At 43.2% G+C, this 24,300-nt stretch overlaps 1 protein-coding gene across 1 annotated transcript in view; it reads right to left on the reverse strand.

The window, feature by feature from the left end:
* Positions 1–24,300, reverse strand: part of SAPCD1 (suppressor APC domain containing 1) — a 225,074-nt gene that overhangs the window by 100,177 nt on the left and 100,597 nt on the right. The window contains exon 2 of the mRNA XM_086924650.1: positions 17,741–17,877. Within this exon, the coding sequence (XP_086780776.1) occupies positions 17,741–17,877 (137 nt within the window). The remainder of the gene's footprint in view (positions 1–17,740; positions 17,878–24,300) is intronic.

The raw sequence follows: 24,300 nt of genomic DNA on the forward strand, positions 1-24,300 counted from the left end.
GCTGCCTCTAAACTAGCATGTTTTGATCCCCTGCCCTATTATGTACACCAAATTGATTGATTGATGATAAATGTGGATGATTGAATCCGGCATGTTTAACATCATCTCAGAAACATGGTTTATTTGTGACCGTCATCAAATGTGACATAATTACATTCAGTTTACAGCGTTGGGTAGTGTAAAACGCTGAGAATGATTCACGTACAGAGCATTTTGGGAAATGTAGTAGTATGAGTGAATCCAACCGAGGGCCAGTGTGCTTCCAATCTAATTCCACACCGAGTTTTCTGTTCACTCTTAGGCATGTGACTACACACCGGAGGAGAGTGGGAGGGGTTGACAGATGATTAAGCAAGTTAAAAGAAGTAGAAACAGCCCCCTTATGTAAAGATGTGTTGGGACACTTGATGAAACACGAACGCACTGAAAAGTGGGAACCAAGCGAGTAGAGCTGTTTAAAATACCATGACACGGTAAGCGCGATGGTAAATATTGCGGAAGTGAATAGTTGAAGAAAGATCAATGGACAACATGGGGTAAAAGGCAACTCTGTTAAAGTAATTTAAAGTAATTTTGTGATCGCAAGGGTTTCTCGTGGTTGAGGTATGTGATGTTATTTACAAAAGAGGGGTGGTTTGATAAGGATTAGAGTGTTCTGGCACAGTTGATTAATGGAAAATGATGGCAGTCGATAGAGAGAGGATGTTAGATTGTCTGTAGGATGTTTTGAAAGAAGGTTTTTTCAAAAATATATTATAGGCTTTGTTTTTACATTGCAATCAGTAATTCATTGTTAAACTGATGGTTGTATTGATCTATTTTTTATAGATACCCCTGACAAAGTTTCTATACCGAAATGAAGTGGGTTTTTAAAAAATAAAGTCGTGTTGTGCGGAAACTACTCCTGTCTGCGAATATTTTTGTATGGAAATGGGTAAAATAAATCGATGAAAAATGGAAAAAGAGGAAGCTAATCGAGTTTAAAATAAGGAGAAAACGAAGACTATAAATATAACATTTGTTTATTGGATTCATTTGACAGCAGCTGGAGTGGGATCAAAAAAGGTCCCCCTTGTGTTCGTCTGATTTTGGAAGCGCAAGTGGGCGGAGAGCGGATCCAGCATGCACGCCTGTATAGTTTGAATCAGCAAAGCATGGTATAAAATGGAATAATCGGAGTGCATCTCACCACCACTACGAACATTCTAAAAGTGCCAATTTTAGAATTGTGACTTGAAATCTGACCTTAACATTAAAAAGGGCTTTAAATTACAATTCATTTGAGTCCAAACATGATAGACATAGAGAGATAGGCTTTACCGTAGTGAAAAACAAATATAGGAGTTTTTCACCACTAGGACTTGTAAAACCAAAAAACACATGTCCCACATTTAAAATGCAATGCATCCTGCCCTGTGGTTGTATAGAGCCTACTTTAGAGGTGACTTATACGTTTTGACAAGGAAGGTTTAGGCCCGGCAAAAAGTTTATTTTGCTACTTCAGGTTGGCAGTTTAATACTGCACTACATACTGCATTGGCAGGCCTGAAAAATGTTTAAAGTGCTACTTTCGTAGGTGGCACAATGAGTGCTGGGGACCCACTAGTAGCATTTAATTTACAGGCACTGAGTACATCTAGCACCATATAAGAATGAAATATAAGTAAACTAAATATGCCAATCAGGTGTAAGCTATTTGTAAAATGTGTTATTGAGAGAGCATAAGCATTTTAGCACTGCTCAGCAGTGGCAGAGTGGATGTAGTCCTAATGCTAACAAAAACGAAATTCAGAAAACAGAAGGATTGAAGGCAAAACGTTTAGGAGAAGACCACACCTAGGACGTCAGGTCTAACACTGTTTAAAAACAACTCCGCTATACAGCTGAGGTACGTGTGTTGAGTCCATCTTGGAAACTCATATGAGTACCTTGGTTCTAAGATAGATTTAGTCAATGGCTAGTAAAGGAAGGGTTTAAGATTGATTCATATAGTCTATATTAGATTAGGCATTTATTTTAAATAAAACCTTTTAAAATGTATGTCAAGGGATAAAGTGCTGAAGTATTGGGTCCCCCAGGGCTCATCTCTCAAACCTACTCTGACTAATGTCTCTATGTTCCTCCTGATCACCCTCATCAAATCATTTGGAACCTCAACTATTTCACATGCTGATGATATCCAACTGGTTCTGTCAATGATAGGAAATCCTCTGGTTCCAAATTAAACTTTAAGAACTGTCTCACTCAAGTCATTACATGGATGAAATGTAATCACTTGAAGTGTAACACAGAGCAACTGAAATTCTCCTTTTTGGAAACAATACACTTTTCTCTGCTACAGACTGGTGGCCAGATGGACTTGCTAGTCCACCACCGCCCACAGAAAGTGCAAAGAACTTAGGAGTTAAGTTTGATAGTGACCTATCATGTCGTCATCAAGGTGCTGCAGTGTTGGAAATCTATTTTTCTCTTGTCAAATCACTCAGAAAGATTTTCAGGTTTATCTGTTTATTGGACAGGAAAAGGTAGTGCATGCCTTGGTTATTTCTTGGATTGATTTCAGCAACAGTCTTTATCTGGGTATCCCTAAATATTCAATTACAGGTGATGCAAAATGCTGCTGCTCGACTGGTGCTTAAACTTCCAAGCAGGATCGCCTCGTCCAAGGGGTTAAGGGTACTCCATTGGCTTCCAGTGGAAAAACAGAACTTGATATAATCACTTACTATTGTCTTCATAGTGTGTCATCAAAAGGGTCCAAAATACCTTTCTAATTGTTTCATACATTACGATACCCACAGAATCCTAAGATCTATAGGTTATAGTGTGTGTCTTGTAAAGCGCACTGCTAGCCAGAGGCGTCCTGGCGCTATAGACCGCTGGGGAACCCGTCCTGTCTTTCCCTGTGAGATGTTCCCTCCTGGGTATCTAAGGTGAAACCAGGCATCCCCGGCATTTGTGGGGGGCCGTTGTGGAGATGAGGCAAGCTAATGCCCAGAGTTGCAGAGTGTGATCCCTGGTTAGAGTAGGCACCGAGGCGAGAATTATCGAGTCCACTGACCCTGGTTCACGACCCTGCCACGTCGGGAATTGAACCCTGGTCCTGGGCCCTCCTCTGCTTCTGGGTCTGCCGCCTCTAACCAGTGAGCCACACCACTCCATTCTACATCTACCAGGGCTACATTTTTACACATTCCAAACGTTAGACAGAGGACCAGAGGAGGTAAGGTAGATCATTTGCTGTTCTATGAGCGAAAGCCTGGAATCAGCTTCTTCCCTCTTTGAGGAAAGTTGTTCATGAAATGACTTTCAGAAAGTGTCTTCTTTTTTCATAGTCCTTAATGTCTATACTCTGTTTAAGCAATGCGGGTTTAATAGTGCAAGTACTTACAGACTTAGCACCAGGATGCCCTGGTGGGGGTAACAGTGCGCTCTATAATTAACCTCTTTTATTTAATTTCATATACATTTGTAGTGTTGATTTCTTGTTTGTGTTCATCCATTGGGAAAAGAGGCTCTGCAACTCACTAATAAGATAATCCTATAGCATTGGAGGACTGATTATTGCACTATTTAGACCATGCTGGAGGTAGATGGGTTACAGTCTACCTGATTTCGTGGCTCCAGTTGGTAAACTGGCTTCAGCCTGCACTTTACAGAAGGTTGTCTAAAAACAGCCCATATTTGTTGGTAAAACAGTTAAAATGTATCATGTTGACTTCTGGAAAGGAGTTCGTAGTGGGTGCAATCTGTGAAAGAGAGGAGTTTGGTGATGCTGAGAGGGAGGAATGTTGTGGGGAGGCACTGCACTGTGGGCGTATCACGTGTGGTGAGGCAAAGTGCATAAGAAATTATAAATACACAGGCTGACACGATGAATTGGGACTGCAGCATGGACTGTCGCTGACCTGATGATATTGTCGCGTCTACCATCAATGATGAGAAATTAAAGGGAAGAAACCTAACAGTAGAAAAAACATTGCCTGTGCTCTGTCGAAGCACAAAACTTTCATAGCTAGTCAATAATGCACTCTGAATAAGCATAGAAAATTTAAATCATTTAGCATATGGAGTCTTTCAAGAATTTTGAAGGATGTATGACGGTACAACGCGTAGTATTACCACGCGTACCGTTACCACGCAGGTTTTACAACGCAAGTCGTTACACCGACTTGCTTTGGGGGGCACTGGATAGTGGAATAGTTTAATTTACTGTTCCAACTCCAGTCCCCGTGGATAGTAGGGAAGGTTTTGTATAGTAAATTAAACTATTCCCTATCCTACAGCGCCCTCCAGCGCAAGTCGTTGTTACGACTTTCGTTGTAAAACCTGTGTGGCAACGGTACCGCGTTGTAAAAGTTCTGTTGTAAAGGATGTTCCCCATTTTGAATGCACATGATTTGGTTTAAATAGGTACCAAGTTTGTGACATCCTTAAGTTTAGGAGCCTGGAGTATATCAGTAAACTGACCCGTGTAAGAACCCAGACCAAGATTGTTTTTTGTCTCAATGTACAATGAAGCATGTGGAGCCACTGTAGTCCTTGGCAGCTAGACCTCTGGGCTCAGGGGCCTCCCTGCTCCATCACCTGATAGGCGATGTGGATTATTACTTCAGGGGTAGAGGAGCACAGTAACCTGAAGTATTAGCATCTGACTGCAAAGAATCCTACATATCTAAGGCATGTATCATGCACTCATATTAGAAACATGTTCTGCACATGAGACAACATAACCATTCTGTTCTCATAAAAATGAAAGCTTTTCGCATCCTTTTGCTTTTTATTCATATATCTTCATATTTTTGTACAAATGGACACGATACATCCAAGACACAGCCAAATTGGATGTGGATTGCTGACATTTCTGAGGGCTGGGGGGGGAACTCACACACTGGAGGAAGGAGAGTAAAGCATACTATGTGCATATCAGAGGTCTCGATGCCTGGAAGAGTTACTGGTCCGTGGGGCCGGGGCTCATTGTAAAGCGAGATAGTGGATCTGATTATGTTGGCACTGTAGAACCAGGGAATCATGATAAAAAAGAAGGCGTAGGTCTTTGAGCCTATGCGAGGCATATTTCAGCGAAGACTGACAGCAAGGTGTGATCCCTGATTACTCCATTGGCCTGTGTTGAGGGTCAGTCAAAATTGGAGCTGCTACCGCTGTGACAGGCCCCTTTAACAAAGGATAGGAAAGGGAAAATAGCACATTAAACAAGTTGCCACCTACAACAGGAATATCAAAGGACTAGACACTACATCACAAAAGGGCCTGGTTTGGACTATACAGGTGGGAGTCTGAGTCCTACAAGTTGTTCAACAGCACTGTTGAAAAGGAGAGAAGACCACCAAGACTTCTAGCTGCGGTGACCAGGACTAGGAACCAAGGTCTGCTAGCCTACCTGCTTGGTGACGGGTCATCAACCAGGAAGTGAAAATCCACTTGCCCTGAGCCTGAAGCACCAGCCTTCTACCTGCCTGCAAAGACCAGCGGACCATGTCATCAGGAGGACAGCGCCCGGAGGGAGCAAGGAACAGCAGGGATCCTGCCCAATGGATCCCGGTGAGTTTGGGCTGCTGCGAGGGTATGGCCAACCCACTAGTTTTTGAGAAGCTGGTGACCCCCATGTGCCAGGAGGAATCAACCATGAAACTAGGGACATCGCTCTTGTGCCACCAAAAAACAGTGACTGCCATATGAAAGGTAGGGGTCACCGTGAAACCGCGGCTGTTTCTCTTGTGCAAGCAAAACACACAAGGTGATGACGGAATGTTGCACATTGGCAAAATATTCACCCCCAGTCACAGATCTGAGTTTAATCCATCATTATTTTGCTCACCACACCACCCCAGTTCAGACATGGCCATATGCAAATCAGTCTTGACCCTGTGCCTCATGGAAACAGTCCAGACCGAACTGCCAAGTCATGTCTTACCTGGACCGGAATCAAGCATCCTAGGACCGGTTTTTGACTATCAGCCGTCTTCAGCCAGGATAGCTTGATTCCAGTGGTGCAGTGAGCATGGGACCCACGTCTGGGCATACTCTTCGAAACATAGGGTGAACAGCAAAACACACAAGATGATGGACGGAATGTTGCACATTGGCAAAACATTCACCCCCAGTCACAGATCTGGGTTTAATCCATTGTTATTTTCCTCACCACGCCACCCCAGTTCAGACATGGACATATGTAAATCAGTCTTGACCCTGTGCCTCATAGGAACAGTCCAGACCGAACTGCCAAGCCATGTCTTCCCTGGACCGGAATCAAGCATCCTAGGACCGGTTTCTGGCTATCAGCCGTCTTCAGCCAGGATAGCTTGACTCCAGTGGCGCAACATTTTTTTGTACCAGGAGGGGGCCACCCTGAAAGCAGGGCCCTTAAAGGTAGGGCAGGACTATCACCCAGTATCTTTGTACCCAGGCGATTAAGCTCTGATTGCTGAAGTAGCTGCGGAGAGGACGTCTGTCACTGATGCGGAACACCCTGATACTGAGGAGGCCTGAAGTGTCATTGGGTAAAGACCGTAATAAGTCGTGGACCCTCAGCATTGGGAGACCAGTGGCTGCAAACACAACCCTGGTTATGCACTAGCCGGCGACTATTGGGTCAGGTAAGGCTGCTGGAGGCAGTCTGGCCTGCTGGGATCATTGCGATGCTCAAGTCGACTCTTGAGGCCAAACTTTGATTTTGTTTCACGGGGGCTAGTGTGGGTCAAATTTGAAAGTCACCTCCAACACTAAATGGAGAAAAACCTTGCCTAACTAGAAGGGGTTGAGGGACTCAGGGATAGTGCCCAGAACAACGGTAGCACACTGACCTTAAGAGACTATGGATATTCAGTAGCGTAGTAGCCCTATGGGCGCCTGTGGAGGTCTCTGCATTTTTGGCCCTGTGGTGGCTGCAGTGAGTAGTGAAGGGTGATGGTGAGAATTTTCTCCATTTGCCGCTCTGCGGCAAAGACATTGAGGAGGCGCAGGTGATAACGTGGGGAGGCCACTGCCCCAAAAACTAATGCCACCCAGGCGGACCAAATTCCCCCCCCCCCCCCCCCCCCCAGCTATGCCACTGTGGATTTTATTTTGTGTGTTGCCTCCATGCTCTGTGTGCTTATATTAAAATACTATATTTTTCCGAAAAGCAACTGGACAATCAGCTTACTGCTGTTACAGTTTGAACCTAGTCTTGCACCTGTATTTGCCTCACACCTACTTCCACCTTTGAAGAGCTTTAGACTGCTTGACCCGCCCTACAGCTAAGAACCAAGAACTGAAAGTGGTAGTACATGGCCCAGTTACATTGACTCTGGAACAGCAGGAATAAAAGACCACAAACTCCAAGTTTGGGCTCAGTGACACTACCCTGCCCTGTGGTCCTCTGAAAGAGGTCTTGACACCAGCCGTGGTGGATGGAAAATAGAAAGAGTAATATGGCCTCTCCTGAAGGAACCAGGCTTGTCCATTAGTGAGGAATACACAAATATCTCCCTTTTCACTGACTCTCACCTAGACTGGAGAAAATGTCTTAGCCCATTGAATCTCAAGCCACGTGGAACTCATTGACTTTCTGGACTTTACACAGAATGGCTTTTCTCCAGAGATAGGCTCTGAAATGAACCTGTAGTGGAGTATGGGTGAGCAAGGACTGAGGCTCAATGCTGGTAACCCCGCTGGACTGATTACTTTACACCTTTTTGAATCTTTTATACTGTCAACCATTCCATCCTGATCCGCTGTTTGGAAGATGCTGACTTACAGGGTACTGCAATGTCCTGGGTGCTCCACCAGAATGTTGACTCAACAATATTGCTGGTAAATAATATCGTGGAAATAATATAGTAATGTGAAGAATATTGTTAGACCTATTTAGCAGGTGAAAACATATTTTTTTAGTGTTTAGTATAGAAACTGGAGCAGGAAGGGCTGCTTCAAATACCCTCAGGGGATCTGGACCCTGTAGGTTTCAGTATGGTCAAAGGGTGTGAGGTAACAGTTATTAAGATACTTGTTTGGAAAATCTTTAATATTTAATAATTTGTAAATGTAGAATAATTTTTTGTTCGTTTCTTAGGTCCTGATTCACAAATGGCCTCTACACTCATGGCGAGGCCCTGCAGTCGTGGGGTAGACTCAGGGCAGAAGCTCCGCAATGAGAAATCTCATTGTGGAGATTCCGTATGGAGGCCCATTGTGAATCAGGCACTTAGTGTTAATTTTTTCAAACTATTATCATAATGCATTTGATTCTTCATTTTGTTCTTAATGTTAATTAAGAATTTTTTATCGGTAACATAGAATGTTTTTTACGTTTATTATCATATATATTTATTGATATTTTTCTTTACAATTTAATATTATAATGACTTATATTTAATAATGTACATTAATTATTATGTATTTATTAATTTCAATATTTATTTATTTTTGTTTTTAATACATATAATTTTTGCTAGACCAACATCTATCCCATTGTGTGCAAATTGGGAGTGGTATAGTAAAACTGTCCTTGTTAGCGTCCAACACTTTCCTCAGTGTGGTTACGTTTGGGATGGAGATAGTAAATATGACCCCTTTTTAATAGATATCATTTTTGGGAGTCCAACTCTTCCCCTATTGTGTGTAAATAAAGAGTGTTATAGTGTTACTATAATAAGGAGTGTTACAGTAAATCTGACCCCTTTAGAGTCCAACACTTTACACAATTTGGTTACATTTGAGATGGGAATAGTAAATCCGACCTCTTTAAAGTTCAACACTTTCCTAATTGTGTGTAAATTTTGAGTGGTAATAGTAAATCTGACCCCTTTACTGTCAAACACTTTCCCAGATGAGACCTATGGTCTGATTACTATCTTGGCGGATGGGATACTCCGTCACAAACATGAAGGATAATCGGTCCACCGTATTACACGTTTCATAGAATATAATGTAATTTCGCTGACGGGCTATCCATCACACTTGTGATGGAGTAACCCAGTCAGCCAAGATCATAATCAAGCCCTTAGTTTGGAATGGGAATAGAGCATCTAATCTTTGTGGAGTTCAACACTTTCCACAAAGTGGCTTAGTTTGAATTAGGAAAAGTAAATTTGACTCCTTTAGTTTTTTTAAAACCCTTATTTATGCATTTGAATACATACAAAAAACCAATACAAAAGGTATGGCATGTTAGGAAGTGTGAGCACCATATCACGTTTCGTGCTGGTGGAATTGCCAGGACCATCAGAGAGTAAATAACATCTTATGTACTAAGTCGGAATACAAATCGTGGACACTAATAACCCAAAAACACACTTGCTAGTGTCAACTCTCTTACTTGATAATGCTCTGTGTATCATCAGGTCTCCGGTTCTCCCGGGTCCGAGTCCATATCTGGGTCTCCATGCTGATTGAAAGCATGCGGCATTTCACCCTAGGCTGCCAATCCTCTGCGACCCTAGCATCCGTGCCAGAAAGTCTCATGTGCTGCTCCTCTGCAACTCCCCACTCCAGAACATCCTTAATCCATTAGGCCTCTTTTGGGATCCGGGACCCCATCCACCCAATAGGACCCCATCCACCCAATAGCTAGTCTGCGTTTTACAAGTAGCAGTGCTAACTGAAAGAGTTTGTATGAGATCTAGCGTCTCCTAGGCTTCACCATCATACCCCAGACACAAGCTACAGGTGTCCTAGAGATGGAGATCCCAATCACTTTCTCGATGCGGGGCATCAACTCCTCAAACCCTTTAGATTTAAAAGCTTTCCCTAATGTAGTTTAGTTTGGAGTGGGAATTGTAAATCTAAACCCTTCAACGTCCAACACTTTCCCCAATGTGGCTTGGTTTTGAATGGGAATGGTACAGTTGACACGTTTAGAGTCCAACACTTAGCCCAAGTGGCTTAGTTTTTAGTGGAAATAGTGAATCTGACCCCTTCGTAATGTAGCTTATTGTGGATTGGGAATAGTAAACCTAACCTTTTTTACATCAAGCACTTTCCCCAATGTGATTACATTTGGAGTTGGAATAGTTCATTTGACCCCTTTAGAGTCAACCACTTTCCCCAATGTGGCTTAGTGTGTAGTGGGAATAGTAAGGGTGATCTCTACAGTGTCCAGGATTTTGAAGATGGGTTAAATTTTTATGGGGAAATAGTAAGTCAGACACATTTAGAGTCTAACACTTTTCCAAATGTGGTTTAGCTTGGTGTGGGAACCATGCATTTAACCCATTCAGCACCCAAAATGTTCCTTAATGTGGGAAAGATTGGACTGAAAGAAGTAAATAGGATTATGTTAAAGGGCTATGCTGTTAATAATGTGGTAAGTTTGTAATGTAAATATTTGAAGAGGTTTTTGGAGTGCAATATTTTTTACATTATTTTTCATATTGTAATTCATTTATTTAATATCTTTTTTATTTTTATAAAATGTTATTTTCGTGCATATTTCATTAATATACATTGTATATATTTATATTGTTAAAATATTTTTCAACTAACAATAAGACACTGTTTAGTTTCAATTAATTTCTTTTTGTAAAATATATGTCAATACAGTGACAAAGAAACACATAAAAATAATATACAATTAAGTTACATCCTTTTAACATAGTAATAGATTTTCTTACATTTCCAGCAATTTATCACACATTTGAATACCTTTCAGTCCATGAATATTTTATTATAGTAATATTTTTTTCAATTACTTTTCAGTACTTATGAATATATTTTTACATACCATTTGTCAAGTTAGTTTACATAATATTTATATTTGGATCATTGATTTACAATTTATATACATGTTCACAATATGGTACACTTTTATTGTGTATTTTTCTATTTGTTGTAGTACAAAAAAAATATTTACTTTATTTCCATCATACTATCATTTTATCTACCAGTAAATTTAGTTTGTAATCTATCTTCGCCATTAGTGGAGAAGTGTGGCTCAATGGTTAGAAGAGGCAGACCATGAATCAGAGGTCAGACCCGGGACCAGGGTTCAATTCCTGACGCGGCAGGGTCTTGAGCCCAAAAGTCCACGGACTCGATAATTCTCGCTTCGGTGCCTGCTCGAATCACGGGTTCACACTCTGCAACTCTGGGCAATAGCTTGCTTAATCTCCACTATGGCCCCCTGTGGCGGGATGCCTGGCTTTCACCTTGGGGGTGCCCAGTATGGGTTATCTCACAGGGAAAAACTAGGACGGGGTCCCAAAGCAAGCGCTTAGTGACCGTTGGTGATAATGCGCTATATAAATTACATTTAGTGTTCAGTGGCAGTTCTTTAGGATGGCAGTTCCTCACTTTGGCTGTCTCATGCATATATTCGAATTAACTTTTAAAATAAATGTGTAGGCACTTAGAAATGGATCTGGTAAGTACATTTGTAGTGGGTCGAGCGACTATTCTACAGTGGGGTTTTCGGTTGATACATTCCAACAATAACTCTCCAAGGAGACTACAGTGAAGAGGGGTCTTCATTGAGATGAGGCAGAACAGCACCTTTGAAAGAAAAAAAATTCACACTGTTGTACCCTACTTTAAAATTAATCCAGGGGAACTGGAATCTATATTAGTGTCGGAATTCAAGTTATTTCTAGCCCTGCGTTGAGTCTAAATTAGGTAATGCTTCCTTTCTATTAAATCCTAGCAGTGGGTACGCACCTCTTGTGGTATCACGAGAATGCAGCCCTATTTGAGCTGAAATAATATATTGTGCGACGATTGATTATTCAAATTAGATTGCAAATGTTACCATTAAGAAATATAACCGGAGCTTGGTAGAGAATTAAGAAAAACAATTGTTTGTAACTTATGTTCATATGGAATCCAGTATTTAGGTCATGTGTTTTAAGTGTGTACCTTGTAATGGTCCATTGGCTCTTAATAATGCACATGCACCGTAATACAATTCTGATAATAAAATGACTTGTTCTAAGATATTCATTTTTTTCGAATTTTTTTACATATTTATTTTTCTTGTGCTAGCTCGTCCTTAAGTGTTGATTGTTATTTATGTGAGTGGAAGCTATCCGCTAAAACACATTTAGATACTATGGGGAGGTGGTGTAAGGTGTAATGGGAACTACAATAATCTTTCTTCTGTTATTATATGTTACTGTAAGGAGCGAGAAAAAGGGTTAGGAAATGCTGTAACCTAGATGGAATTCATTATAGTATTAAGTTAAAAATCTATGAACTGATGGAGGGATGTTTGTTTTGTTAAAATGTTTTTATCAAATGTTGTTCTCCCTAAAACGGGACAACAACAATAAAGGCTTTTGTATATCTGTACATTTGTGGGTTGTGGGTTGTTAGTTAAGTTAGTTAAGTTAGTTTGTTTATGTTAGAATACTTTAAGATTTTTAGCAAGTAAAGATTGGCAATTGTAGTTAGTATTGTGCATGTGGGAGGCCCTAATGTATAGTGTAAGTTATATTTGTGAAGCATAAGATCATATCTTAAAGGTTTCTATATTTTCGAAGTTATGTTTGATATTTTTTGTATTGGTATTTGCAGTGGTATTGTCCCATGCATAGAGGTGCCATAGAAGACGTAGCCAAGTAGTGTCTTTGAAGGATATTTATTAAGTCCATAAGATCTGTGGTAACAGCCTCACCAGGAGCAACCTGCTAGCTGCTCAGCCCATTTTCCAACTATCAACACTCACAGTAGGTACCCAAGCATTCCACACATGTCCATCACACCAACATTCAATACAAAACACACACACTGGCTGAGCAGCTAGCAACTAGGTAAAAGGAAACATTATAAACATAACATGAAGATGCTACAGTATTGTTATTAGGGTAGGCTTGTATGTTTTTCTTCTTTTCATGTTTTATTTAATCAATGCGGACACATGGTTTTTGGATGCAGCTGATATTTTTTTGTTTAATGAAAATAAAAAAATTGGGAATTTTACCAACTTTTAAAAACTTTTATTGTATTTTACATTTCTCTAGTTTTGTGGGCTATTGATGGATTTAATATGACTTTTTTTTAGATCATCTGCTTTTGAATAAATTATGGGCCCTATTATGAGTTCAGGGGTCCATAGGACTGCTGAACCCGTGGTGGCGGTCTGACCACCACCACACTGTGGACCCGCCCGTAGTATTAACAGCGTGGTGGCCGGACCACCACTGGACCACTGCGCATCAATGATCACTTGGCGGTCTCGCATTGGTCTAAGGCTGAAATAAGCTGGAGGATATTGAACTGGGAAATCATGGTCATGACCAAATTACATTAGAATCATCGCCCCTGAGCTGTATCCGCCTCAACCATACGTATCCCCGTCAAGTGGTCCTCCCGTAAAAAGGAGCAAGAAGGTGAAACACCTGGAGCCCTCATTGGTTGCAAGGACTAGATCCAAGAAAAAAGCTCAGGAACTAATCCTAGAGGCTCATAGTGGCCCAAAGCTAGTAGCCCCAACTGTATTACAATCTGATCTGACATCCCCTGATCTCATAGGTCTATCTTTACAAGACATTGAAACTTTAATGACTCGCCTTGAAAAAACATTATCAAGCAATCTCTTGCCTAAATTGGATAGGCTTGATAAATTGCAGTCAAGTGTTGGATCCATCCAAAAGTCTCTCGCCCTGGGCAGGGTCAAAATCAAAAAGAGATGAAGGGAGGCACTTCACTGTGGGGAATCCTATATTAGAGTGGGGAACCATAATAGGAATTCAAACCTATTATCACATGTGCCCACCGCTGAAAGAAATAGGAGCGATCAGGGGGCAGTGTGGCCAAACTCTATTGAACTAACATGCACCAATTATTTGGCTGAGGAAGGGCAGTCTTCTAGTATTACTGGGTCTAATGGTTGTAGTACCACACCTTAAGGGAACAAAGCTGGATACATTGGAGAGCGTCCCTCCCAAATGGATGACTTCACTGCCAGGAATGTTCAGGTTAATGAGTTGACCTTCCACCGGAGTGTTGCCCATATGTGGCAATTCTTACTAGTGTCCCCTCTCTCCAGGGTAATTCTTAGGAAACGTTTAGCCAGCTGAAAAATAAAGTTTGTTATTGACTAGCCCAAAATACAACATTTTCCAATGCAAACTACCATGATATTCTGCATGTAAGATGTGCAAGCTGGGTTGGTCCTCTATGGAAGTCTTCAATTGGGGACTGTGTAGTGATTCATTGTAGGTCCCCAACCCTTGCAGGGCAAATGCTTAGAAGTAGAAAAACTCTATCTGGTCAGGGCCCTAGTCAAGGGATTGACATTGTGCCACTAAGTTTTTTTTATAGGCATCTTAACTCCATTGGTCCAAATGTCCCTCTAAATTAGCATAATGCCCAGAAACTAATGATGAGCCAGGAGCCTTTTCACCTGGAGACCAGAAATAGATACGAAGCACTTACTGATCTGGATACTCCGGACTGACTAAACTCCGAAACTATTGAATTGCTAATGGCCTGCGCTGTAACTCCTGCTACTCAGTTTGAGGGAGTTACCTGTACTAACAATTTTAGCGAAATTGCATACTGTTGCCCAGTTATCCAGCTCTGTCACCCGCACCCAATCAAGACCTAAAGAGAGCAAATTCTATAGCTAGATGCCATCTCCAGGAGTGTGAAATTATTGACTAGCATTTGAAGATCATTTCTTGCAATGTTGCGGGAATAAAGACAAAACAAATTGAACCGGAATGGGGGAAATTTGTGGATGGATTCCAATATGTTTGTTTCAGGAAACTTGCGCGACAGAGCGGGTGTACAAATGTTAAATGTTGTATACTTGTAAAGCGCACAGCTGCCCCAGCAAAGGGGCGTCCCGGCACTGTGTACCGCTGGGGAACCCATCCTGGCTTTCCCTGTGAGATGGTCCCTCCCGGGCATCTCCAAGGTGAAGACAAGCATCCCCAGCGCTGATGGGGCTGTTAGTAGAGATTAAGCAAGCTATTGCCCAGAGTTGCTGAGTGGGACCCATGGTTGGGGTAGGCACCGAGGCGAGAATTATCGAGTCCGCTGACCCTGACCCAAGACCCTGGCGCGTCAGGAATCGAACACTGGTGCCGGGCCGACCTCTGCTTCCGGGTCTGCCGCCTCTAACCAGTGAGCCACACCACTCCACAAATTGGGGTTGACTACATTCAGTATTGAGGCGAGGCACTCACCAGCTGGTCGCCCAGCTGGTGGATTATTGATCTGGGTTAAGACTATGTTGACTTGTAAAATTAAGACACTGAAAGTTGGCTCAGAGGAGATTTATCTCAGACTACTCTGGTTTAGTAGTCACCATAAGCCCTCTGACACGATAACCACATTATCCAACTTCCTTGATACCTCAAGGAAAGAGTATCACCTCTTAGTCGCTGGTGATTTTAATACAACATTTGAACCAGTCGACTTTGTACAGGGAATAGTGCAGGATGAAGAGGAGGCCAGAGGGGTTAATAAGCTCCAGATACCTGCTATTAAGAAATGTACCAAGGTAGGGCAACCAGTACTGTGTTTTACCCTCGCACACAGGGTACGAGCCTGTAATGGGCGGACACACTCTGCTGCAGAAGGACTATTTACATTCAAGAGGGGGAATGTCAAAAGCAGGATTGACTATATTCTGGTAGACCTTGATCTCTGGCCATATGTTACTGATATGATTGCATTAAGCAGTGAGAATAGCAATCCTAATGCCCTTGCATTGACAATATCCGGCCTAGCAATTCTGAATAGTCAACCCCCACAGATGGTGGCCCCTGTCATCATTACTAAGAATAATAGAAGAGTCAAATGGCCCAAGATATTGGCTGATGGGAATCTCCTCCCAAAACTTTATACAAAGGTAGCTCAGATCACTCCGGCCTTGAGTAATGTAAACTTAAGTGAAGCTGGTGTTATGGCTAGTTTCCAGCAATTGACTTCTAGCCTAAGATCCTTTTTCAGCACACTCAGGAATTTTACCATGGCCAAACGGAATACTGCCCCATGGTACAACAAGGCTTGCAGGCAAGCCAGAGATGACCTAATTGTGGCGGTTAAGAAAGGAATACAGACAGATATTAAATACAGAAGAAAGATGTATAAGAAGGCAAAGGGTGAGGCAAAAAGAAATTGGGATACAGAGAATTGACGCACACTCGTAGAAGCCTCAAGACTGAAGGATTGCAAATTATTTTGGCACCTTCTGTCGAAAGGGACAACCAAGCAGATAAGTGAAACTGACTTCCATATACAGCCCCATATCTGGGAAGAGTATTTTGTGAAACTCTACTCGGGCCAAGCTGATGACCGCAGTCCAGTACGGTACAGGCCGGCAATCGTAACGATTGCCGACCGGTGGGAAAGCAACAGACGGACTTTCCGGCCGCCTTGATACCCACCGCCATTGTAACGTGAATTACCTACCACCATCATAATATGGCGGTGGGTAATTCAAGTTACAATGGTGTGACAGTCGCCGCTGCCGGCACAGCGGTGGCGATCGTTATGCCATCGTAATCAGCCCCTTTGTCTTTTTTTGCACTGTCTATGCAAATCCTAGGAAAACCTAGCTTATTCCTGCTTGTCGCTTGTTCTCTTTCTCGCGTACCCCTGATGCCATTTGTATATTCAGTTCTGACACTACAAGATGGCTTGTATTCACAATCTCAAGATACTTGCTTTATGCTTGGTGGTTGAGATCAAAAGTGGCAAAAGAATATCTTGTGGAAATTAATTGAACATGTGAGCAAGCCGGTTTTTGGCTTGCTACTGGAATATAGGGGCCCTGAGTGTTTTAAATTGATTACTCTGTGATTTGAGGCAAAACTGGAACTCCCCTTTCTTAACATTTTATGAAATTATGAATTTTACACATTTTTTTCTTATTTAATGTATAGGCATGTGAAAATTGATTTTACTGTAAGATCTTGTGTTTTTATGCCATGATGAATTATTGTATGTCTTGTGATTTTATTGATGTGAAGGATCATGTTATTGATCAAATAAACTATATATATATATATATATATATATATATAAAACTTGAAAAAAAGTCCTGTAATATTTTCTAAAGAGAGGGAGCGTTGACAAATAAAGCATGCACATGTTACAAACCCGGGCAACATTATGGTTCTTCCACACACCAAGCTAATTTTTGTAGAGTCCCACGCGTTTGAAAATAAAGAAATGGTTTGAAGTTTGTTCCCCAGTGCAGTGCATGTGTTTAACACCTTAGATGCGGCGCAAATATCCTTCCCCAGTGCTGCGCTGTCCATTGGAACTAGTGCTGAATGGACGTGCGCAGCACTGGGGAGGTAGTGCTGCCGTCGGCCAACGCCCCGACGCAGCACTAAAGAGGTTAATTAAGCGTGCATGGTGAACGGATTCAAAGAATACGGGAGCTCTAAGAGGAGCAAAGCTTTTGTTCTGAAAGCAATCTCTTGACCCGCTCCCCGATGGGTTGCACGTAGAGAGGGTGAAGAATTAATATTGGGGCGTCAGCCCCTGTGGTCTCGGGTATCTCTCCCTCTGACGCTCAGGGCCGGACTGAGAACCAAAATCGGCCCTGGCAAAGTGCTCGGCCGGTCCTCCCACCCCAGGGGCCGATTTTATTACAGGGCCGTTTTTTGCAGCAACGCTGCAAAAACGCCCCTTTTACAAAAACGGCACCCAGGGGCCCAAAACCGGCCCCTACCCTTGCGGCGCACCCGGGGATTGCCCGGTGCCCGCAACGGCCAGTCCGGGCCTGCTGACGCTGAGGCCCGTGCTTGCCCCGATCCCAGAATCCCCTGCGCTCGTCCCCACTCACGGTTTCATAGTCGATGCCATTGGTAATGCTGTGACGCCGTGGCTCGTTCAGGACATGGCGGCTCTTCCAGCGGCTCCCTGGTGCAAGGGTACTGTTGATGCTTTGAGAGCGACTCACCCCCTTCCCGTCTGCCGGTCCTGCACGGAAGGAAATGTGAGAGGTGAGAACATGCTGCAGAAAGAAGATGAGTGTGTACTCTCACCGCTAGTATTAGACAGAATAAAGCACTACAAAGACTTGAAAAACCACACTAGCACACCCTGGGAAGGGGCACACATTGCAAACTCAGGAGGAGGTGATATATGCTAAGATATGGCTGTCTTTGTAGGCTTACCAGGGGACCTAAAAACATCCTGCCAGACTGGGGCGCAGATAAAAAGGCCTGTGTACCCCACAACCAGCCTCTAATAATGCCAATGTCTGTAAATAACAAAGACATTCACCAAAGGTGAAAAGGAGTATCACTATGGGCAGACTGCATCTGTCCAGCAGAGTGGAGCGTTCTGCTGGTGAACAACTGTGATAAAATCATGTATAACGTGGCTGGAGGCTCAGGATTTCAGTTTCTTGGTAAGGAAGTACATAGGGTACATCAGAAAATGATGACATGAGGAGCACAGCTGTATGAAGACTTTCGACTATACACCAAGGCTGACACTGGAGTATACCAGTACTTTCAACACGTAGGGGCCGATTTCGATCAGGTCGAAAACAGCTCCGACAATTGGTCGGAGCCTTTCTGACCGCATCGAAATGTCCTGTTTGGATTCCTTTACAACCGATCCATTATGATGGGGTCAGTCATAAAGGAATCCAAATGGGCTTTCCGAATGGCTTTTGACAGGCTCGGACAGCCCGTCTGCCATTCGGAAAGGGGCCTGCAATCCCAAGGGCAGCTCTTTCCGCCCGAGTGATTATAATGGCGGCTTCCCACAGCCTTACTGTGCTGGCCTTTCCGACACAGAAAGGCTGTCGGAATCTGACTTTGGGGGCCCCCAGCAGGGCCCCATGGGTGCAAGGCCGATCCCTGCACCCGGTGGCAGGCCCCTTCAGGGATGAACTGCACCTCATCTCTTTGCGATGGACTGTAATGCATGCTCCCATCGTAAAGAATAGCATTGTGACTGAACAGTGTTCGGTCGCATCCTAATTGCTGATTTGAGACAACCACAGGAGGTCGAACAGTCCCAGTTCCAGATCGATGTCGGACAGACTAGGTCCTTCCAACATCGAAATCGGCCCCTAAAGCTGACAATTAAGAGTATATTTTTATAGCAAAATAGACTATACTTTGTGTAAAGACATGGCCGCTAGAGATGCGCAGCACGTGAGGAACCCATTATTTGTCACATTAACTAAATTGTGCAGCAAAAAAGACAAGTTATACAACACATTCTTTAGCTTAAACATAGCTGTTTTATCATTTCACCTCCATAACACAAAAGAGATATGGAATGTTATTAAAATACATAGGTTTCTTAGAACAGAAAACCATGGGCCATATGTATGAACACATTTTCCCATAGACACAGAATGGGTAAAACCCTTTGATACATCTGGCCGCAAGTGTTTTTCTCCGATCCTACTCAAAAACTTATTCACAAATAATTGTTATTTTGTTTTTTATGGGAGCACTTGAACATAGTGATTAAAGCTTTCATTTCTGCCTCCTAAAGTGAAACAATTGTCAAACAATGTTGGATTCAAGACTGCATACAGTTATTCTGATACAAATGTGTACCTTATTTATTTGCACATTTCAGTTCCTTTCTATCACTTCACTTCAGTTTTGTGTTTTAAGTAGGCACTTTAGGATTTAACATATTGCTTGTTAAAAAATGGCCCAACATGCGCGGGATTCTTCAAAAGCCTTCGGCTTGATGTACAAAAGGATACTCGTAAACCAGGATGTGCAATTTGCATACCAACTGGTTTCCAAATCTGCATGCATTTTGCTCTGGAAGCTATGCACTAACAGATCTAATCGCAAATTGTCCAATTACAAGGGGAAGTAATGGGCCAGATGTACATAGGTAATCGTTTGCGATTACCAACTAACACATTTTTTGCTATTTGGAAATCACAAACATCCATGAACACATGTGTGTGTTGCACCTTTTGCGATTCCCAGTGGGTCACAAATATACCTACGTCATAAATATTATTGAGGTAGGTCTAGATTTGTGACCCATCTGAATCGCAAAAATCACAGGGATGGTGGCCTACTGCTGTCAGCAGACCAACATGTGTGTGATTGCTTTTTAATAAAGCAATTTTTTGTGTGAAACACATCCTGTTTTCCTTAAAAGAAATGGGATTTGTTTCTAAAAGAAAAATGAAGTTTTCTTTTAATTTTTTAAGAGTAGGCAGTGGTCTGTGGGACCACGGCCTGCTCTTAAAAAATGTTTTTACAACCATTCCCAAAGGGGGAGGGGTCCCTTGGGGACCCCGTCCCATTTGCAAACTGGTTACCACCAAATTGAAGTTGTTGGTAAATTGTGAATGTTCTGCGACCACATTTCGGTCGCAAAACCTTCATACATGCCTCTACGATTCGTTATTAGGAAGGGACACCTTCAACCCGCCCCTTCCTAACAGCAACTCGCAAACCCAAATTGGGCTTTGATAACAGGTTACCAAATCACAATCGGGCCTTTGTACATTTAAAACTGGCTTTTTGCGTTCCTAAATGGCCCGATACTGCGAATCTGTCCGTTCGTTTGCAAATGTAAAAAAGGTTTGTACATCTGTCCCAAAATGACTTGCAGGTCAGAATTTGCTACCCCCTTGGCTGCAAAAGCTGGAATAATGGCCTGCAAGGGACAGAAGAGAAGACCACCTTCCTTGCATTTGCTTTCCCAAACTAGATAGGTGTAAGAAAGAAAACAGCCCAAGTCCATGTACTGCTTAAAAAAAATGTTTAACATGTGAGAAGAACACATCGGGGTATGGGGGAGCCTGCTAACCCCTCCCCCTCCCACACTCCTCTGAAGCTGCCGGGGCCTCATTTATGAGAAATGACGCATCGCTGCGTGAAAGCAGCGATGCGTCACTTCTCAGTGCGCACTCCTTACGACATTCCTGATGCGTCATATTTAATGTATGACGCATCATGTCGCAAGGAGTTACAGATACGTCAGTATTTCTGACGTATCTGTAAGCGCAAAAGTGACGCATTGCTGGAGTGTGTCACAAAGTGACGCAACTCCAGCAATGCGTCCTTTCACATGGGGCAAGCCCCATGTGAAAGGGCCTGCATCAGTCTTACGCCTGCTGTGAGGCAGGCGCAAGATTTTGACGCAACGGTGTCCTAAAAGTGACGCACTGAAATCTCATAGATTTCACTGCGTCACTTCTGCGATCCTTCCTTGCGTCAATACGCCCCCCTTGCATACATTATACCTGGCGCAGGTATAATGTGGCGCAGTGGTTTACAAAGTGACGCATCTACCTAGATGCGTCACTTTGTAAATATGGCACAACAAGGCGCATTTTTTACGCCACTGGTGCGTCACAAAAAGTGACACACCGGCGGCGTAAAAGTGACGCACATCCTCATAAATGAGGCCCCCGGTGTCCAACACATTTCCTAAAGGGAAAGCAGTGTTGCGTGGACATCTGGCTCTTTGCGAATCTGATACCCGCCAGTGTAATGGGTATGTATCTCAACAACCGCTATTGACATCCCAGATAGTCGCACCTTTACCCTCATATTTGCTATTTGTATTGTCAAGAAACCCAGTATGAATTTTATGATTTCTAAACATGTTGTCTGCAGTTCAAAACTCTTCTTTGCAGTCACAACCCTCCAATTTTGTGATTTCACAGGGTTTGCAACCGCAAAATTGATGTGTACATCAGGACAAACGTGCCCTCCTGAAGGAACTGCTACTTTTGAAAATACTGTCTCTGATGAACGAAACATTTCCAACACAATGCAGGACGCTGGATGAATAACATGTAAACTATGTTTCTAATTATTTTCGGTCTGCCTGGAAATGTTGTGGAAGACCAGTGAGCTGAGGCTCCGGGCTCTGGGTCAGATGCATCATGCATTTTGCTACTCGTAAGCGGGACGATTCGCAGAATCGGCCCATTTGCAATTGCAAAAAATGCATTTCTGATGCAGCAAACCCGATTTTGCAATTTGGTAACCTGTTATCGTATTGCAAAATTGGTTTGCGATTCGCTATTTGGAAGGGACGTGTTTAGGGCGTCCCGTTCAAATAGAGAATCCTAACGGTATGCATGAATGTTTTGTTTCTGTGAATGCGGTTGTAAAACATTCGCATTTTACCACCTACTTCAAGTAGGTGGTAACTCATTTGCAAATAGGAAGGGGTCCCCAAGGGACCCCATCCCCTTTGTGAATGTTTGTAAAATAATTTTTTAAGAGCAGGCAGGGGTCCCACATTTAAAAAAATATATATAAGAATTGTTTCATATAAAAGCAGTTAAAGACATGGTGGTCTGCTGAGCCAAGCAGGCCACCATTCCTGTTATTTTTGCGGTTTCTAGGGGGTTGCAAATTGTCACCCACCTCATTATTATTCAAGAGATCGGTCATTTGCGATAACCTAGGAAGTGCTAAAAGTGTCAAACACAGTTACATGCATTCTGGTTTGCAATCTCCTAATTGCGAATCGCAACGATTTGCAATTAGGAAATCGAAAAAAAGCAGGGCCTTCAAACATCTGGCCCCGTCTCCAGTCACAGCCGAGACCACTTGAACAAGAGGAATCCCTGAGGTGTGAAGGTTACAAGGGGAGGGAGGGCATGAGTAGCTCGTTCAAGAGGTCGGAGACTCCTGCCATGAATGCGTTCTAGACTACCAGGGTGGCGCCGCTCTACCAGGGGGTGGTGGGGCCGGGGCTGCTTCCCTATGGTCCATTGGCATCAGTACTGACATGGTTCTTTGATAGGGATGAGCCCTCCGGTCAGGGCCGGACCGGCCATAGCAGTCACCGGGCAATCCCCCGGTGCGCCGCACGGGTGGGGGCTGGTTTTGGGCACCAGAGGGCTGTTTTTGTGAAAGGGCTGTTTTTGCAGCATAGATGAAAAATCGGCCCTGTACCAAAATCGGCCGAAAACCGGCCCGGCAAAGAGCTCGGCGGCACCTCCAACCCCCCGAGTGGGGACGGGGGGCCAGCCGAGCACTTTGCCAGGGCCGGTTGTGGTTCCCAGTCCGGCCCTGCCTCAATTCTGATGTCCTGCACAGAGACACTCTATAAAGAACCTGCTGGATCCTGGAGACGCAGAAAGTGTCAGAAAGCTACTGTCCCCTACGTGACTGAGGACCCATCAGGAATACATGGAGACTTGCACCAGGCTTGCCTGTCTGGATGTAGAGGGGAGAGGATGTGGCCCAACGTTCTTAGGGCGGTCGAGCTTAAATCTGGGGAACAAGGTTCGAGTGCAATGACACTCAACATCCTGTTATTCTGGGCAAATCACTTAATCTCCCCGTGCCTACCAAAAATTAACGTGTCGTTGTGTAAAGTAACTGGTGCTCATGTAAAGTGCTCCAATACCTTTGGGTCGAACTATTCCCAAGTGCTTATCCAGAGCTCTACTAAAGTCCCCTTCCAAATCGAAGCTACGTCCGCCCCAGTGAGAGGCCGCATCAAAGCAAATCTTAACTACGAGTTTCAGCAGTTTAACGCAGTGCAGTGCTGCCCTCCAGTGGTTTCTTTCAAGAAAGCTGTTTGTTCCTTCGCACACTTTCGGTAATCTTTAGCTCTAGTTTACAGCACAGTTGCATAACCTATGCTAGGGTGACCAGGATTCCGGTTTTAGAGAGGGTCGATTGAAAATGGTGGGAGGTGCCTTAATATGTTTTCCAAAGCTGGGATAGTTAGTAGATGTTATAAGAAAGCAATTTAATTAACAGGCATGCTACTGCAGTGCTTAATTTGGGCCGGAGCTTTCCGGTGCTGAGCACCGGCACTTAATTGGTTTCCGGTGCTTGGCACCAGCAGCTAATTGTCAAGGCCACATTTAGGGCAGTCAGCCACAAGATGGCGCAGCTCAAGTAATTTAGAGATGAACAGTCGTTTAGGAAAACAATATACATAAAAAAATTACTAATACCTGCCTCCCCAGCCATTCCTTTAACTTTGGGGATCTGTAATTATCTGAACTGTCGCATTCACATGCAAGAGAGATGGTCAGTAGTTGTTTTGGCAGAGATGCCGGGCGATGGGTGGTGCAAGCTACAGTGGCCGCCTCGTCAGAGCCCTGGCACTTTATTTTTTTACAAATTAAGCACTTTGCTACTGGTTTTAAAATTTGCATTTTATTTATGTTCTTACTGCCTCTTCTGCAATTCTCTACTGAGGAGCGCTGCTGTTCTCTGCGCTTGGTTGAGGTAAAGTTTTAGTCCTCTTTTTATTTTTGGGAAATGTCCCGGTTTTTGGCTTTCAAAATCTGGTCACTGTAACCTATGCTCATCAATATTCTAAAATATACATAGAGTGGGCTTTGGGTACACCCAGGAGTAAATCTCTGTCACCTCATGCTGCTGTTGATTAGGTGTATCATTAAGAGTAAAGAGAGAGCTG

Source organism: Lissotriton vulgaris, chromosome 5 (assembly GCF_964263255.1).
Source record: "Lissotriton vulgaris chromosome 5, aLisVul1.2, whole genome shotgun sequence".
Taxonomy (NCBI): domain Eukaryota; kingdom Metazoa; phylum Chordata; class Amphibia; order Caudata; family Salamandridae; genus Lissotriton; species Lissotriton vulgaris.